This window comes from Microchirus variegatus, assembly GCF_963457635.1.
Source record: "Microchirus variegatus genome assembly, chromosome: 20".
Taxonomy (NCBI): domain Eukaryota; kingdom Metazoa; phylum Chordata; class Actinopteri; order Pleuronectiformes; family Soleidae; genus Microchirus; species Microchirus variegatus.
The window spans coordinates 7604159-7623116 of record NC_139821.1 but is presented as its reverse complement, the minus strand read 5'-3'; the positions used below and the strand labels follow the sequence as shown (position 1 = coordinate 7623116).

At 41.9% G+C, this 18958-nt stretch overlaps 1 protein-coding gene across 2 annotated transcripts in view; it reads right to left on the bottom strand.

Moving 5' to 3' along the window:
• Positions 1 to 272: 272 nt before the first annotated feature.
• Positions 273 to 18958, bottom strand: part of chchd3a (coiled-coil-helix-coiled-coil-helix domain containing 3a) — a 67452-nt gene continuing 48766 nt past the window's right edge. For both annotated transcript variants that reach the window (XM_083907022.1, XM_083907023.1), the window contains exons 7-9: positions 18333 to 18403; positions 4290 to 4425; positions 273 to 869 (exon numbers count right to left, since the gene is read on the bottom strand). In XM_083907022.1, the coding sequence (XP_083763148.1) occupies positions 846 to 869; positions 4290 to 4425; positions 18333 to 18403 (231 nt within the window). In that variant the 3' untranslated portion in view covers positions 273 to 845. The remainder of the gene's footprint in view (positions 870 to 4289; positions 4426 to 18332; positions 18404 to 18958) is intronic.

The window sequence follows — 18958 nt, the reverse complement described above, 5'->3', positions numbered from 1 at the left end:
CACACACACACACACACACACACACACACACACACACACACACACACACACACACACACACACACACACACACACACACACACACACACACACACACACACACACACACACACACACACACACACACACACACACACACACACACACACACACACACATACAGATCTTCACAGAAAGAGCCCACTAAATATTTATAGAGAACAGCAATTCCTGCATTGTTTTGTCTTTTATTTTCTCGAACCAGACAAAGTGTCACAAGTGTCGGTCTGGATGAAAAACTCCACACACGCAGATTAATAACATAATAACGCACACATGTGTCTGTGTATAGGAAAACGTTGACGACGTTAGGACTGACTTTGCTTGGCAAAAATAGACTTTTTTTTTTATTTACTATTTTCTAAAAGGCTGTAGGAAGGAGTGGGACTGGAAGGCTCTGAGGTGGTTTCTGGCTCAACTTTTAGCGAGCCAGACACAAGCAAAGGTCGGACCCTGTAGGTCACTCGTGTGTCTCCAAAGTGGCGACGAGCATCACTGCACCACTGCCATTCTTACAGGTGAGAGAGGCAAAGGTTTAAAGAGGATACAATTTGAGAGAAAGTGTGTCTATTTCTCATTTGGGGTGCTGGGTTCAGAGCTACTAGTCTGGATCAGTCACAGGGATTTGAGTATGTGTGTGTGTGTGTGTGTGTGTGTGTGTGTGTGTGTGTGTGTGTGTGTGTGTGTCAGTGCTGATTCATTCCCTCCGTCTCTGTGGTTTGGCCCTCTGTCTTGTCAGTAGGTCAATAATCAGTAATCCCACACAATAAACTCTTCTTTGCTCCCTCTTTCTTCCGCCCTCTTCATTAACCCCCGGTCCTCAACTTGTTCTGCAAGACAAAATAAAAGAGAGTTAAATTGAATCAAACAACACATGAAGAGAAGCAGTATGTTAAAGATAGAGGGGGAGAGGACAAAAACACAACAACAACAACAACAACAGAGAAGGTGAGGGAGTGAGTTTGAAAAGTAGAGGAAGGAACAGAGGGCAGTGGATTCCATGTTCGCGATAAGTGCAACCACAAATCCCCAACACTCTCCGTCGATAACCATTTGCACTCGCCGACTGCAGCTGATGCCTCTCGATGAAAACTGTCTGAGAAAAGATGAGTGACAGAAGATGAAGAAGAAGAAGGAAAAAAAAAAAGGCTGAACAAAATCCAAGGGGGCATGAGGACAGGGATGAGGTACAGACAGAGAGTAAACCTTTACCTCGCAAACCAACTTAATAATAGTGTTGTGAATCAGATTCATTCCTGTGCCAGTAACATTTCATTTCTCCAAAGAAAATGGGAGTGTACTTTCTGCTCTATTGATCGGACCATAAAATAGTTATCAATAAAAATAAGAAACAGTTTCTCCTCGGGTGCCTCGACCAAACTGTGCAGGTTAAGACGAGGGAGGGGGCTGACTTTGAACTGTTTTACTTTAAAGACGATTCCAGTTTATTACAACTGGGGTCTTACTTTTATAGTCCTTCATCACTTCCAGCATATATATATATATATATATATATATACTGTGTATATATATATATATATATATACATATATACATATAAAACACTATCTACATCATCCAGGTAACTGTTGGGGATGTGGGGATTTGTGATGAACTCCACCAACGTTACACTTGCACTGATATCATGATCTGATTAAATATTCTCTGTTAATGTTAAAAACATAGATGCAGGGCTACTCTAAAACTAAGCAAGGCAGATTCACATCAAAGCCATTCAAGTACTTTTCTGTGTTTTATCAATGTCGGGGTAGGAACTCCAAATCAAACACAAAATGACACTGATTAGCCACTTTAATAGGTGCAAAGGACACCTAATAAAGTGGCACCCGGCTTTCAGCTGCTGTAGTCTTATGGTCTTTTGCATTACTTGGTTGTGGCTGTTGCATTTCTATTATTTCAAATCAGTCTGATCCTTCTCTGATCTCTGGCATCAACAATAAGGCATTTTTATTAAAGAGACTATTCTCGTAAACTCTAGATCAGCAGTTTTTGAAAATTCCCAGTCCGGCACCAACAAAAAATGCCACATTCAAAGTCACTTAAATGATATTTTCCTCCCATTTTCTGAACTCCAGCAGGTCTTGACCTCATCTACAAGTCTAAATGCATTGAGTTTGCTGCCCTGTGATTGGCTGATTAGATTAAACAGTCAAGATTTACTAAAAAAATGATGTAAAATTAAAAGCAGTATTAATATTATTATTATATATAAAAGCAGTTATGTGACGCAGCTCCTTCTGCAAACCCGAACACCGTCTGAAACCTGAAAAAAGAACAGCGCAGAGAGTCAAATGAAGACGAGTCAGTCTTTGAAAACGAAGTGGAGAAAAGCAAAAGATAGGGAGCAAGAGGCGGTCATGCAGCGAGAATATAGAATGAGGCGGCGAGCAGTGGATGGAGAGATCGGCCTCTGTGATAAACTCTTATTCATAGAGGAAGGAAAAACAGAGACTGTATCTGCTCTTCCACTGCCTCTTTCTCACCGTTTTGCTATCTGGACCTGTTAAGTGCTGAATGCATTAGAAATGTGACGAGGGGCTGAGGAGATAGAGGATGGAGGGAGTGAGTGGCAGCAGGGGCAAGGAGGGCAACACAAAAAGAGCTAACCGAGGTCTAAATGTTATCGCTGATTGTGGCATTAGAGACACCTAATTATCACTGACAACACGTCTGCTTCAGGAGTCCATCTTGTTTGGTTTATATCCTGAGCTAATGTTGGTGTCTTAATCTGCAACTGTAGAATTTCTACAAATTTGACGTAGAAGGATTAGGGACAGATGATGTCTTTGACCTCCAAATCTCAAAGTCATATCCTCTGACACACGGTGCAGCTTCTTGCTCGACCGTGATAAAACTGGCGTAAACACCATAATCGCAAAGCTGCATCGGCTCATATCAAACCCCCGACTTCCCTCCTTCCTCTGTTTTGTCAGCTGTGTAAATCTGCATATTATTCCTTTAAAGTCTTATCACAGCAACTGTTTCTTCTCCACCTAATGACTTTAAAAGCAAGCCTTAGATAAGCACAGATGAACAGGAGTGCGCCGTGATTGCTGCGGGGTGATAAACACAAGTGGATTACCATATCGTCGCAGGCTTGCTTCCAAACAATTTACAAGATCATAACAATATCCGGACTGTGAGCCGTACCCGCGCTGAATCTTGACAAGGCTACAGGTAGCTATGTCTTAAATGCATGCACGCGCGCGCACATGCACGATGAATAAAACATCTGCGTCCAATTTGCATAATGTATAGCTTTAAAAAAAAAAATCTGCCTGCGTCTGACTTTTAGATCTAATACTTATACTCATGAGAGTAAAGCGACAGACAGGAAACTCAGCTTTTCTCATTTCTGAAAAAACAAAGCAAAAAAAAAATCTAATATAAAAGCTCTATGAATGTAAATTGAGGCTTTTTGGGAGCAAGGGATGTTACATATTACAAAGTGAGAGACGGGGAGGAATCAGGTTAATATCAACCTGAGTGACATTACTGTTACTGTACAGTGTGCAACAGGGGACAAAAAAAAAAACACAACTCAAACATTTGTATTTGACAATGTCCAACTAGCAGTGACGACTCCTTGGGTCTGATTACATTAAAACACACACAGACAGTAGAGGAAGGCCTTGTGTCAGCAGGTATTATGGAAATATACAGGACAGTTTAAACTAGCTATGAGGACTGAGCTTCACTCAGGCGCCAGTCGCCTTGTGGAAATCATATTCACTCGTCTAAAAGCAAAGAGCATCTGCATGTAAATGGATGCTTCTGTGTGTTTGATTTTTAAAAAGGGGGATGTCCTCTCTTCAGCCGTAGCTATCACGCTACATCTATGAGGCCAATGACTTACGCTGGAGCTAACGCTCAAGTGGGGCTCTTTGGTAACACAGACGTCAATTCAACTGAAAGCTACATTACAGGATTAAGAAACACTACAACTCACTTATCGTACGTCCACGATGGTGCACGCGTGTACCTGTCATTCTTCAGAGTGGGCAGGAGGGGAGGAGGGGAAAATGTGTTATTTTGGAGCGTTGAGATTCAAGATAGCGCTTAATGCATTTTCCTCACCTGCAATAAGTACAGTTAAACGCTCCTTTACTTTTACAAGCATGGAACGCATAGCATTTATATGCAAAAACACACAAGCGCAGTGTATGAAATTATGCTAAATATGGTAAAAGAGAAACAGCCTGAGGTCAGTAAACGGTGTAAACACCCACCTGTTTGGCATTGTTGACACACTGTAGGTAAAGGGCTGCGATGTTGGAGCAGTGGAGGGTTTTCCCGACGTTCTCTTTGTAGCACGCGAGGATCTGACCCTGCAGGTCTGCGCACACTGGATACGCCTCGTACCGCCTGCAGGGGTGAGAAAGGGAGAGAAGCGGTATGAAAATGTGGTGTCAGAGGAGAAGAACGCAGGGCAGGTGGGAAAAAAGTGTGAGGGGGGAGCATTAAGGACGAGTAAAAGAGGTGTGAAAAGGAAAGGAGTGAGAGAGAGACAAAGAGGTGGAATCAGGAGGACGATAGAAAACGCAGATGGAGACATGGTCATTTTCAGCAGCCGTGAGGTCTACAGTACGTGCAGAGACCCCCTGCTATTTCTCCTATTACAGAGATTCCAGTGGAAAAAACACCTGAAGCGAGAGTCAGCATCGCTGTATCTGCTGCGAGGAGGATCAAAGGTCAATCCATCCTCCACAGGCTGCAGCGATGACCGTGTTGATGTGTGCATTACACTCTATCGACATAGAGGCCGCAGGGTTTTCTTAAAAAATGGACATTGGACAATCAGTGGCGGGCATCAGATAAAGCTTCCAACATTGGTCTCAGCACCTGAAATAGGAAATCCATCAGCGCCATGTGACCGCGGCGAAGAGTAGCTAACGCTGCAATTCAATGCTGACCCACAGGAAAGCACTAAAGCCTTTTTGACTGAGATGAAAATAATGATGATGGGGTCACAACTACAGGCAACTATGCATAGTGTCCTGGTTAATTAGTCCATCGTCTTATGTCTTACACTAAAAACCATTTAAAAGGCATTATAGAAGAGAGGATTGATCGCTCTACCATTTACTAAGAAATCTATCCATTGATCGTGAAGGACTCCCTCCACAGAGTGGACCATTTACAAAGTGAGACGCAAGCTATCACCTTGTACAGGTTTAAATGTCAAATACAATCTTTCAGCATTTCAGAAGGGGAAATTATCTGGTTATCCGATGCACATCACTAGCTTAGCACACTCAAGTCTGTCATTGAGATGTACAGTTTCAAAGATGCTGTCTTAGCTGGTACGCTCCAGATGTTAGTACTCCGCATGATGGCCGCTACTTCTACATGTCGTCGCTGTGTTGGCCCTTTAGTCTTTAGTCTGCGCAGTGAAAGGTTCCACCAGCATCAGTGCCTTTTGCCAGAGTTAACTGCTTTTGTCTGTCTCTTAGCACAGCCCATAAAAATCCATAATGGCAACACAGGCACATGCTCAGGCTATTATGCTAATGGCGGTGTCATCGTTTTGTTCACACCACTGCTCAGGACACTCCATCTGCCTCACTAACCACGCCTTTTCGTGGGCGTGAAAGAGAAAGGGAATTTGCCCGTCAGCAACTCTGAACATCCCAGAGGAAAAACAAGGGGGTGATGTCGAGCCCCTGTAGTCAGAATCAGATGTTTGATTTGCCCCCCGGAGTGAGAAATTAGCCCCCCCTGTTGGATTCAAAGCAAGGGATTGGCCGCACGGGTCATTACCCAGGGTGCTGTGCAGCAGGAAGGCGGCGCAGTGACGATGTGTACATATGTGCATCTCCGTATGGTCATATTTGTCAGCGAGGTAGGAGAAATCTATCGTGCATGCAAGTACAGGTCAGTGACAACATGAAAGGTACGCTCAAAAGTAACACTTACAGTTTAGGTGGGGATAAAGATGCAAAAAAAACTATTCTTGCGCAACAAGATTCGACATTTTGGGAAAGACAAATGACTTTCTTTTTTCTTTCTTTCTGCAATCTTAGCTTATACACCATTCCATTTAGTAAAAAAAAAAAACCCTGTTTAATCTTGTGTCTTAATGGGTTTTTGACCCGTGGGAATGTGTTTTAATCAGCATTCAAACCTGGGTCAAATGACTCTTGCAATGCAAGTGGATTTTTATTTTCCGATCCAAAGTGACCCGAGTGAACATACGAATATCTAAGCTAAGACACGCCACACTTAGTATTTTCCTTTTCCCCCCATCTCATTGTACTTAATGCCACTTACTAAACACTGAGTTTGAACAAGAGACCAGTGTTGCCAGATCAGATCGACAGTTTCCAGCCCAATCACATCTCAGAACCCGCCCAATCCAATAAAAACCAGCCCAAAACACGAAGTTGCCAGACACCCGTGTAAACCCGTAAAATCCTGAAAAAACACATGCAATAGAAAACAGAGCTTCATATATAAAGGCATCAAATAACCACACATAATAGAGAGATAAATAGGCTTTTGCAAATTGCAGCCAACAAGAGCACAGTAAATCAACCATAGGCTACACAAATTGCAAAATGAACCTCTGGCATCATCCTAGCGCCAGTCCCAGATTAGTAATAATGCTAGTGATAATAATGCACGTAAAAAGGTGCACTTTTAAGCTATGTAGGCCTAATAAATGTCATTATTTATATCACAAATTACATGTATGAGGACTGGAAAAAGCAGCCCAAATTTTATTTACCTGCCAAATTTATTATTTTTCCCGCCTGACGTAAACAAAAGTAGCCCACACTGCAAGAGAATGAAGTAAAAGACACAGAATAGTAATGCCTGGGTCACTACGCTCAATTGTGGTGTTGTTTTTTTTATTTACTCCCACTCCAAATTTCATGCATGGGTGACGTATGTCCATCCATCCATCCTGCTTATCCAAGGGTTGCAGAGGGAGGCTGTGGCCAATCAGGAAAGTCTATACCTTGACTAATTCCCGGTATTTCTAACTTTAAGTGCAGACTGGGACATTATGTTGCAGCATTTGTGAATCCATCAGGGGACAAATCCACAGTCATTCGCTGCAAGGCATGACACGGCCATTGCTCGGCGTCTGGGTATTGAACGATGACAGCAGCGCGAGCACAAACCGCTGGCATCCTATTCCTATGGATCCTGACGCTCGTTTATTAAAGTGCCTATGGGCATCTACAGGGATGATGGGAGCCACATACACCCACTAATTACTTTCTTAAGCATCTGCGTTAATGCCAGGTGCATCCTGCTGATACAAACCGCAGTGTTTATCACCAGTAATGGCCTCTGAGAGAGAGTGAAAGGAGGGCATGTGAAGGGAAGGAGGAAATGAGGATAGAAACAGAGACTAGGTTTTGCTTGCTCTCTGGTTCACACAGCGAGGAAAGGTTTTAGACGGAGGTTGAGTTAATCATGGAGACAATAACACTGTCACACACACTATCATCTATCATTAAGGTTAACATTAAGTCTGTGACTCCAACCACGCAGAGGTGGTAGGGAAAAGACTTCCACCTACACTCTCTTCCCCCCTCACTTTCACATTAGGTGCCCTAACGCCATTTACGACAGGAAGACGGTTAGAGTGCTCGTGCGGCAGGGTGAGCAGATGCAAAAATGACATGTCGTTTCAGTTATAGGCTATAAACCATCACCACTGCCAGTGGAAGGTTACCAGTTTTATCATTTTATGAAGGAAAAAACATCACCACATTATTCATTCGGCAATAAAAATGATTAAAATACCGTGTATGATATCAAAGCCAACACAATAGCCTTCTATTTGACAACAGCGTGGACATTTGAAAGCTTTATCGAGACTAAATTAACTTTTGTTTCACGTGTCGCTCACCTCAAATGGCACACAAAAAACACAGCAAGTCATCCCACCATGGGAATCGTGGGGTGTAATTATGGATATAGTTGAAAACAACCATGAATCATCCAGCTCCCATATAACCTGAGCCGAAAGGCATTCATAAACAGTGACACCGTGTCTCCTTCCCAAAGCAATTTTAACTGTAAAACCCTAACTGTGTTTAGAATATGTACGGAGCACCCAAGTGACATTTCTTTTTTGTGATCTCTAGTTTCCAAAAAATTATGGAGAATTTTTTTAAATTTCTTTCGTTTTTCCAATTTTTTGTTTTAATAATTTTTTGGAAACTCGAGATCTTGACTTTCAAACTTGAGATTTCAAAACGTATTACATTTTTGGAAACTCGAGATCTCCACTTTTTTCATCATTTTTTTTTCTCATGTCACTTCGGGGGCTCCGTAATACGAACCGGAAATAATAACAACATTTTAAAAAATCAGAGATTTGGTCCTACTGTGGAAGATAAGTCCTGATGTTGTCACATAACAGGTGGAGAAGGGGAATCAATGCTGACCTCTTAGTTCATACTGCGACTCCATCTAGATGTAGCTGTGTGTCCTGCTGTCACAATGAAGACTCAAAGACAACAAGTAGTTATTCTACAGGCTATAGAACTTTTATGTCTGGTTTTTCACCATCTATATTGGCCATTTATTGTTGTCTTTGATTCTTTCTCCCTCTGTTCTCCCCCCAAAAAACAAACACAGACATCTAGCCAGATACAGTCTGTAATTATTTGAACTCTCTCTTTCTCTGTGTGTGTGTGTGTGTGTGTGTGTATGACATACCCCAGGGACTGTAAATCCAAACAGTCATACTGGGGTCTCATCTTGTGCCATTAGTGGCAGTAAAGGTCTCTGGAACATCAGTATATCCGACCCCAACCCCCAACACACACATACTGATTGAGGGAGGAATGAAAGAGGGGGAGGTGGAGGTTGGTTAAGATACCAACATAAGAGTTCCTCAGCTCTCCTGGTCATGAATCATAAAGCAGACAGAGGTAAAGAAAGGTGGACAAGGGAGGGAGGGGATGGGACAGAGGAGAGGGGTGTCTTTAAGGAAAAATTATTAGAGAAGATGGGTGAACGAGCAGGGGGGAACTCTTAAAGCTCTCTTCCAGCTTCCTTTGTAAAGTTTTTTCCTTCAGGAGAGGACAGGAAACGAGGGTTGAGAGGAGGGGCAGAAATTATACGAGAGTGTGAACGTGTCCCATTTAACATGTAATAAAGCAGAACAGATTACCTGCTCACTCCCTCTCAGTGCCCACCTCCCTCCTCAAGGTGTCCCTATATCATTTAATACGATCCCCTCTTTCAAGCCCGCTGCCGCACAAGTCAGCACATTTCCACGGAAGGGACATATTCCGATGGGGTTTATGGCCACGACTTCATTTTTCAAAGAACATATTGACTGCGAGGGGATGTAGTGAGACTGATGCTGGAATTTTAATGCCGTGTGCATGAGTTATGCCAATAGTGGGTTGCGCGTAACGGTATCGAGTCATTTTTCAAACCGACTTAAGATTGATCGGGACTATAATAAGGTGAAACTACGTACAGCTGGACGCTAAAATGACATTCATAGATCTCTGTTAAGGACGCAACAAGCTTCAAGTGTGAGACATATCTGAAAAAGTGTGCGTCCATCTGTCTTCATTTCAATCTTTGAAAAAGGAGACGTCTATGGGGAGGTGCGAGCTTTAAGGAAAACTGGATGCAGTCTAGGACAAGGAGGACACTCCTTTACTTTACTTTGCAGCATTGATATGTCCTCTGAAAAATAACCCAAGGTTATTACCAAAAAGGTTAATGTTTAGTGTACCAGGTAGGGTTGTGTCTCCTCTTTTCCACCTATGGTCCCAGCTCGCCTCGGCACTGTTTTGGTCGATTTTCTAAAAACTAGTGGCTTGTAAAGCAGTTGTTTTCAGTGTAATTGAATCATTAATTTAAAATATTTGTTCAGTACTTCCACCATGACGGGAGCAGATACTCCAGAGACTCACTGGACTGAAATGCAGCGGCAGGGATTGCGATGCGGCTCGCCACTTGCGATCAGCAACGCTAGATACACCAGACCCCTCTGTTAAACATTGAGATTTTAGACATTTACCTGGAAATTGTTGGAGATTAACCAACGTTTTTTCCGGATTTGTTTAAGTCCTTTTAACCGATCTACAGTTCGGCATTGTTCGGTTTGACTCTTGTGTCGAAGCCTCTTCCTGTGACGGCACTCTGGTGACGTCACGCATCGCAACTAGCAACTAGCATCTTAACTTGCATGTACTAAAAAAAGCAGCAGGTACTATCGCTAGTGGAAAAGCAAAATAACCAAGTTGATTCAAGCTACTGGAAACACACCAGCAGTAGTGTGAATGTTCTGTTGTCTGATATCAGATGATGTGAAATCTTCTGGTTCGTTTAATGCACTGGTCTTAGTATCGGTATCTAGGTTAATGTGGTCATGACAACAACACGAGTACTCGCGTGGCATTGAAAATTAAAAGATCCACATAAATGTGTTTTGAGTAGAGAAATGTACTTAAAATAGCCGGGCCATTATCAGCGAGCAGCAGAATGTGCTTCTTTATTCCAGCTCTGCATATCACATAAAAATTATTCTTTGCTGCTGCTTTATTTTGAGCCTTTCTCTTTTTCCCGTCTGTATTTAAAAGCAACCTTATACTAGACGAGGCCATCTGCTCTCTTTGCACATGACATTTAATGCCGTTATCATCCTATTATGACTAAAATAAGCGCTGGAGCAAAAACAGGAGGGAAGCAATTTTATGGCCCGTTTTAGTTCGGTTTCACACATGTTGCTGGAAATGCTCTTTGTTTTGCACACGTACACCAGAATGTCATAGTCTCGCTCCGTGGGCAGTATGGATTACCACAGACTGCCCACCAGATTGAGTTCCCAATCACCATGTTGTCTATTTATCATCATTTGGGTCCACTCATGGGTTAATAAGGTTAAGGGGAGGGCGCTGGTTCCCCCTTAAATAGGCCTCGTGTTCTCTCTAGTTAAGGCAGGTGTCAGTATCGAGGGGGGGTAAATAAATACAAATGATCCAGTTAAGGAGAAAAATGACATACATTCTGCTCACACTGCTTTTTAAAAGCAGAGCTGAATGACCCCCCGCAGTGAAATCCATCAGTGTGGATAAGAGGTTGGCTGAGAGGGGAAAAGAAAGGATGAAACGGAGAGATGGGCAGAGAGATTCAAAATCAAGTAAAATGTGATGAATGAAAGACTGCAATAGAAAGGAGGGAGGCAAAGCAGACAATAACAAAGAGCGAGTGAGTGAGCAAGATTTAAATTAAGACAGAAAACACTAAGTGGGCAGTGGGAGGGACAAAGGAAGAGAGACGGAGAGGGAAAAGAGAGACACCAAGTGTCCTTTTTAATACATCTTCATACATCATTAGGGGACAAGTGTGTGTCCTCATACAGGAGACATACCAGCAGACACTTTATTAGGTACACCTAATACACCTTTGCAAGTTATTGAAGATAATTATATGTAAATATATTGTTCCCAAACTTACTTGGTAGGGATAAGTGATTATTTGAGTTTCTATTGCTTTTCTGTCATCTCGTCTGACCTCTGACATCAACATTGCCTTTTTTTTTGCTGCTCATTGGATACTCTCCTTCGAGCCATTCTCTGTAAATCCTAAGGGTGGTTGTGCGTTAAAAAAAAATCCCAGCAGATCAGCAGAAATACTCTGAAATACCCAGACCAGCCCCCAACACCAAGGACCATACCACGGTCAAAGTCACTTAAATCACACTTCTCCCCCCATTCTGATGCTCGGTTTAAACTCCAGCAGCTTGTCTTGACCATATCTTAACACCTAAAGGCATGGAGTTGCTGCCTTGTGATTGGCTGATTAGATATTTGCATTAAAAAGCAGTTGAACAGGGTATTTATTCACATAAAGACATGGCCCACTGTCCCTGGTTGTTGAAACACTGACATAGAAGACATCCACACAGGCTCTTACTTGTAAGATACAGTATCTTGAAATAGGAGATATACTTTCTCAGCATATCCGGAAGTCACTTATTCTCTGTTCCATCAATCACGTTAGTGTAATACTCACTATATGGAAAAAAAATACAGAAAGGCAATAAAAGCTGTGAGTCCTCAAACTCGGCCACTTAAAGGTGTGTACGTGCATTGTGTGTCCATGTATACGCCCACATAGATTTCCTTGAATTGGGTGCATTTGTGTGTGTGCGTGTGCTTTTTACTGCCAGCACTGCGGAGCTCTTAAGGCAAAGAGGAGAGCTTTTAAGGCAGTTATTGACTTCTAGCTCCACCACTTCTAGCTTCAGCTGACCACCACCTTGTCCCTGCGCCCCCCCCGAGTTGCCTAGATACGGAACTGCGGTTCATCCTCACCTGACAGGGAGGTCAACACGGGGCTCAGTCTCGTCCTGCCTCTCTGGCTGCTTCACAGAAAAACACCTCACATTCCTTTTAGTACTTGGCAATGGACTTACCTGCTACACTAATTACTGTTATTTCTAGTAATTAAAAGTGCTTCTAGCATGATTAAACATCAATAAATCATTACCTCATTAATTTTAGGATATCAGTATTATTCCCTTAAACAAATAGCAGCACTGCTAACTGCCAAGAAAACAGAGAGACCTGCCTCATTTACATTTAATAGCAGCAGGGTGGATTTCTGGAAAGAGTAAGGATGTGTATTCTTTTTAGCCCTTTCCTCATGTTCATCCTTACAGGACAGCCACCTTCTCTATCACTCATCAATAGTACATAAATGGCACTATGCCTTAAAAACTAGTTGTAAAACATTAATGTGGGGGGCAGCGGTGGCTCAGTTGGTAGAGCACCTGCCCCATATGCTGAGGCTGGAATTCCCCCCATCTCTCTGCCTCCCGTTTCCTGTCACTCTATACTATGCTATCATTAAAAGGCAAAAATGCCCAAAAAAAATATTAAAAAAAAAAAAAAAACATTAATGTGACGCTTGCCCAAAAAATAAAAAAGCACCAAGGTTGTTAAACTTAAGAAAATTTGGTTTTAAACTTGAGTTATACAACCAGCGATAAAACTGATCATATAATCGGTGGTTTATAAAAAAGAAGATAGAATTAAGTGAACAATGTCAGAAGAAATGCTGCCAAAAAATATTTATGAAGCAGGATAATTACATACAGTAACTGAGGAGTTTTCTGGTAATGAGGTGCATTTCATGAGCACAGCTAAATAAATAAATAAATAAATAAATAAATAAATAAATAAAGATGCTGCAAGGCTGCGGAAGTTTTGAAGTTGTTCACTATTATATTGCAGGGCAGAGTGAGGGGGCTCTGATTTCTGCCATATGGTATGGCAGAGAATTGCAGACTGTCAGGTGTGGTCTCTGTCTCTCTCCACCAAAGCAGTACGCCACAAACAAAGGAAACAATGAGCCATTTACATTCAACAAGTTTTGCTCCACGCCTCCTCATTCCACCTTTGTGCGTGCAGAGAGACGAAAATAAGCAAAGACAGAGGCTGCTGTTATTGTTGACTGCATTCAATTAAAAAAATGAAAAGATATATTCAAAATTATATATATATATATATATATATATATACATATATATATTTTTATATATATAAACTAGCAGACAAACAGCAGACAAAGAGAGTGTATAGCCTGAAGGAGAAGAGGAGTGACAGGCAAAATTGAAATTTTATTCTCTATAGACATCCTTATAGAGTGGAAATGAACATTTGCCTTTGAGAAAAGTGTGCACACTTGGCCACAAACAAAAAAGTTATAATAAATGTGACAATGAAGTAGATCTGTACTGATACTGTGACTGCAAAATTATTCATAATTGGTACGAACTAACTAATTGCGAAGGCCTACAACCAAGGTACGGAAGAAACACACATTTTGAATCTCCTATAGAGTGGTCCTATCATATATATATATGAGTTATGGAGGTCTATTTACATACATGAACTTGTTTTTATGGTCAAAAACCTCCTAGTTGCTGCAAACTAGCCGATCGAAATCTCTCCTCACTGAAGCTCTCGTCAGCCGCGCTATTTCACACTGAAATCTCACTCCCAGAAGACGGACTGGCCAGCCAATGAGAGCCTTCCCAACTGTCTTGTGATTGGCCAGGTCCCTGGAAGTGACGTAATTAGCACGTCAGCTCTCAGAGGTGCAGCTCCCCCCTCTGAAACGGTGGATGCACTGCTACTCATTATCAAAACATTGTTTTAACAATGTTTAAAAATGACTCCCTGCCGCAGTCCCTTTTTACGCCTTTGACCCGGAGTCGCACCAAGAGTCAGAAGACACTGTCGCAAGTGAAACACCTCCACAACGGACATTCTTCTTCTTCTGCGGTTCAATGTACACAACTGGATGTGCCAGGACTAGTGCCCGGACCTGGAGGATCCTTATGTCACGATTCCAGGCTTTTTCAGACCGCTTGCAGAGCCAGAGAATACTATAAAATCCAGTGTTCCTCAGCAGTGGCTGAACTGTTTGTTTTGAAACTTTAGGGTTCATATACAAGGTGATGAAGCAGATACACACCAAAAAAACAGCGTTAATTGGAACGTCCGGTCTATGGGAGCTTTAAGACTTCAGTAGGAGTTTGGAGTCAAAGGAGAATGAGTTCAGTACATTCAGTATTACACAGCTTTAATACCAATATGCGATGTTCCCCAGTGCTATCTCAATTCTACAGGGACCTCGGACAAATACAGAGTGACGGACTTTGACAGAGAAGTCCAAAACCCTGCCAAAGGTTAGCAATGACAGGAGAGCTTAGCGCTACGCCACCGTTCTTTCATTCCCTTCTCTGTCCTTTCGCATAATCTCACATCTATCATTTTCCCTCAAGCCTGTCAAGCTCACTTCTCTGACGAATGCCCCCACCGAGCCTCAGCAGCCTGTCGAGACATCACGAAACGCTTACACGGAACGTGCGCTCCAATGCAGATGAGTCCACGTACACGCACACGCACACGCACACACCCACACACACACACACACATACATGTAGTGCAGTAAAGGTCAGACATTCAAAGCCAGGCTGGTGTGATAATGCATCAGACTTGGATAAACACTAGTGGTGAACGCGGCAGAATATTAATCAGACGCAGAGAGAGAGAGAGCGATATCCTCCCTTTCACACACACACACACACACATCTGAGAACTCTTATCTACAGTCACTGTTACAGGGAAAGTGAATAAAAGCAGTGGTCATGCGTGTGCATAGCCAGCGTGTGTCTCACATACGGTGTTGTTACATTATCTGTTACATGATGTGTTTATTTACTGTACGCCTATGGAAGACCTGCAGTAGATCTAATGTCTTCCGTCTATGTCAGAGAGCAGGTTGTTTATGATTCATAGCAACAATATCAGACTCTAGAGGGTTCGTATACAAAAAGATTACGGTGTATTTTCTTTGAAAATTCCTTGAAATACTTTGTTCTGGCCTTTACTACAGAACCTAGCAATGGTAAAGTATAAAGAAATGTGTATCCAGTAAGTGTATATCTTCCCATATTGCATTTATGTGGATGGAATAAGGTCATGGTGATTCAAAAGGGAGAGCTCCATCACTCTCAGAAAACTCAGGTGGGAATATGGCTCGGGAACGGCAGGGAACCACTGTACCACACACCTACGCAGGGGGAAAAAAACTGCACAATTTGTATCGCACAAAGACACATGTGCCCTTACCTCCCTCGAGTACCGACATCTAACACTGTTTTCTGTTTCCTTTCAACACAGCTGAAGAAAATAAGACTGCACCACAACTGCTGTATAAACACCACATGTTAAATCTCTCAATGTGTAAGTAATGTTTACTCTTTGTATATTAGACACCTTAAAGAAACTGTGAAGAAACCTCACACATACACATACACATACACATACACATACACATACACATACACATGCATGCATTTCTACATCGTTTCATATTTCCAATAGAGTTAGATCGTAAGTACTTATAGCCCTATATTCACCATATCAGCACTACAAAACAGTGAAATAAAAGTGTTAAGTAGAACCATATAAGGTTCTTCGGCTTATCCTCATAGGAAAACCCTTTTTGGCTACAAGTAGAACCTTTATTTGGAGGTTTCCACCAAGAACCCTTTTAAAACCCTTTATTCAGGAAAGGGGTTTTAAAGGGTTCTCTCGACCAACATGGTTCTTACTGTAACCATTAGTGTTACCAAGAACCCTTGAAAAGGGTTTTTCAAAAGCAAATGGTTCCAGGTAGAACCTCAGCCCTTGTAGAAGAACAATTTTGGAACCGTTATTTCTAAGAGTGTACAGTATTAGATACTGTATTTACCTGTGACACATACTCTCTTGATATATATATTTTGATGATAAAATCCTTTATTTATGTAAGCATTATACTATATGAAGCATTATACTATATCTGAATCAATCATTCAATTGAATGAAAAAATGTTATCCCAAGTAGGCCAGAAAAACATCTGCTTCTGTATCAGCAAATTACTCCAGTCCATACGTAACATACATTTTGTCTTAAGTCTGACGCCATAGAATAAGAACAGCTTTATCCTACAAACTGTGACGCTCTACCGATCAAATCACACGCACATGGCAAACTCAAGCCAACCAAAAAGAATTAAGTACTTGAATCTTCTGAAAACATATATGTAAATGGTATAACCCTTGACAGACATCATCCGCCGTTACTACATATCTTCTGTTTTATTATAATACACCATATATAATAAAAGCCATGACCATGATCATTCCCCAGAGAGCTATCATTGTCATTACAGATGCACTGACATGAGTTCCAGTGGAAATGAAGACATTCTAATAAGAAAGATTTCATCTCCCACACATTTTCACATTAACATATCAAATGATAACTCTATCAAGTATCGATAAGACCTCGTCTCTGCCTCCTTTTTTTGTTTCCTTTTTATGTTTTATCTCTGGGGGAAAATGTATTTCTTTGAGGAAAATCAAAAGAATTCCTCTCATTATTCAACAGAGGTCAGAGATGGCATCTTATCTCTGTGGGGTATCTGAGCTATGAGGAAAAGACACACTTATTATGTCCACAAAAGATGATATTCAAGATAGAACTGCACACAAACACATGGCATCACGCATGAACTCGCACACGTAAACAAAGACAGGCCAAACACACCCTGTTAAATCGAATTAGCCCTGTGCTCTGATCCCTTCCATGCATTCCTGCTCTCGTCTTGTAAGACCAGACCTTCCCGCCATTTCATTATCACACACACACATGCACAGGCACTCCCAGTCACAACCCTGCTAATGCATGTCCTATAATCCAATCCACCAATCCCCGCTCTCCACATAACGGCCACATGACTACCGGCGCGTTAGTCCAACATTGGCTCTCAGTTAGCGCCGTCATTTGGCACTAATGTTATTCCATTTTTTTTTTCCTTTAATGTGATTTGGAAAGTCTCAGCTTCGGCTTCCACCAGTCCAGCACTAAACCCCCCAGTGGACAAGGCTAATCACTTTCCGGCATTTCTGAGGGAGACAATGATCCCAGTGTTAGCGCTGGCTAATGACAAGCTAACACAATTAGCCTAGCCTCCCTGGAGGAGAGCTCAGAGCCGGGGTCCATTCTAGCCCCACCTCCTGCGGGCTCCTCATCCACTTTCCCTACATTACTATGGAGCCTAATGGCTTCTTATTAAGAAGACAGATGGAACAAGGATGGGGCGGGATTCTTCTTGAGTTACATGTATGGCATGCATTGCATCTGTGCTACATCCGTAAGCACTTAAGACTTTTTTTTTAAATTCATCATTCTTCATTCTCTGAATTAAAACCAAATAAATAAAACAAAAGAAAGCAAATGTCAAAGTCTTTTCTGCAGCACCGGTGTCATTTCTTGACTTGATATGATGAAAACCGTGTTAGAACTGAAGACAAATGATTTGATAATCTTGTTTGACCCATGTCTGATTGGAGATTAAGTTCTACACAAGCGAATGATCCGCCTGGAACAATGAAATATTAAAAGAGCACAAGAAAAGCCCTGTCAGCTATCATTACCGTGCAATGAGACTTATCAGTGAACCACATCATCAACATCAGCTAATGGGCCAGGCTAATGTGGTTCTGATTGAAAGACGTGGGTTAGAATGTGGCCAGCATAATTCAATAGTGTGTTCACTGGCTATTCCACGAGGATTTCTAATCTTCTGTGCAAGCAGAACTTTTTTTAAATTGACTTTCTCCATGTCAACATTTCAGGTGAAGCTGAAGAAAAACAGGATAGAGATCAGTGATGTAAATGAGGTGATTTTAAATCCAAACATTTGATTGTGTATTCTAACTTACTTGAACTTGGCGTTCACTTGGTCTGCAGCATTATGGAAGTTCTCCGTGGTGACCTTGGAGAACTGAGCACTCTGCAAAAGGGAGAGACAAACGGGGAAATCAGTGAAATGAGAGCAATGCCTGAAAATGTGATAGCAATCTTTTTACACAAAACTGCCCGTCTAATTTATTCACATCTTCCCTTCCGCTCAGTCTGAAGTGACTGAGGCCAAAATGAAAACATTTTAACAGCGTGACACCTCGCAGTTCAGAGCTGATAATGTTCTTCCTCCATACAGCCCCAGCATACACAGAACCTGCCTACTCAAACTTCTTAAAACCTGATTAAAAGGGATATTAATGGCTGAGGTCTTCTGGTAGTTCGGTTTACAGTCCACAACATGGCGGCTGTACTTTATGTAGGTTGTAAGATTTTTCATTTTCTATGCCATTTTCAGTGTGCAGTTTCACATAATGCGTGTTTTTTTAGTCTGTGTAAGGGTTGTGAGTTATGAGTATATTTATGTGTGTGTATATGTGCTTATCCTCTCGCAAAAAGACTGCTGTAATAACAGGCAGTAATCCTGTAAGGTCAGAGTGTCGCTAGTAAACGGCGTGCAGACCGACCGGTCACAATCCCCAGGTGA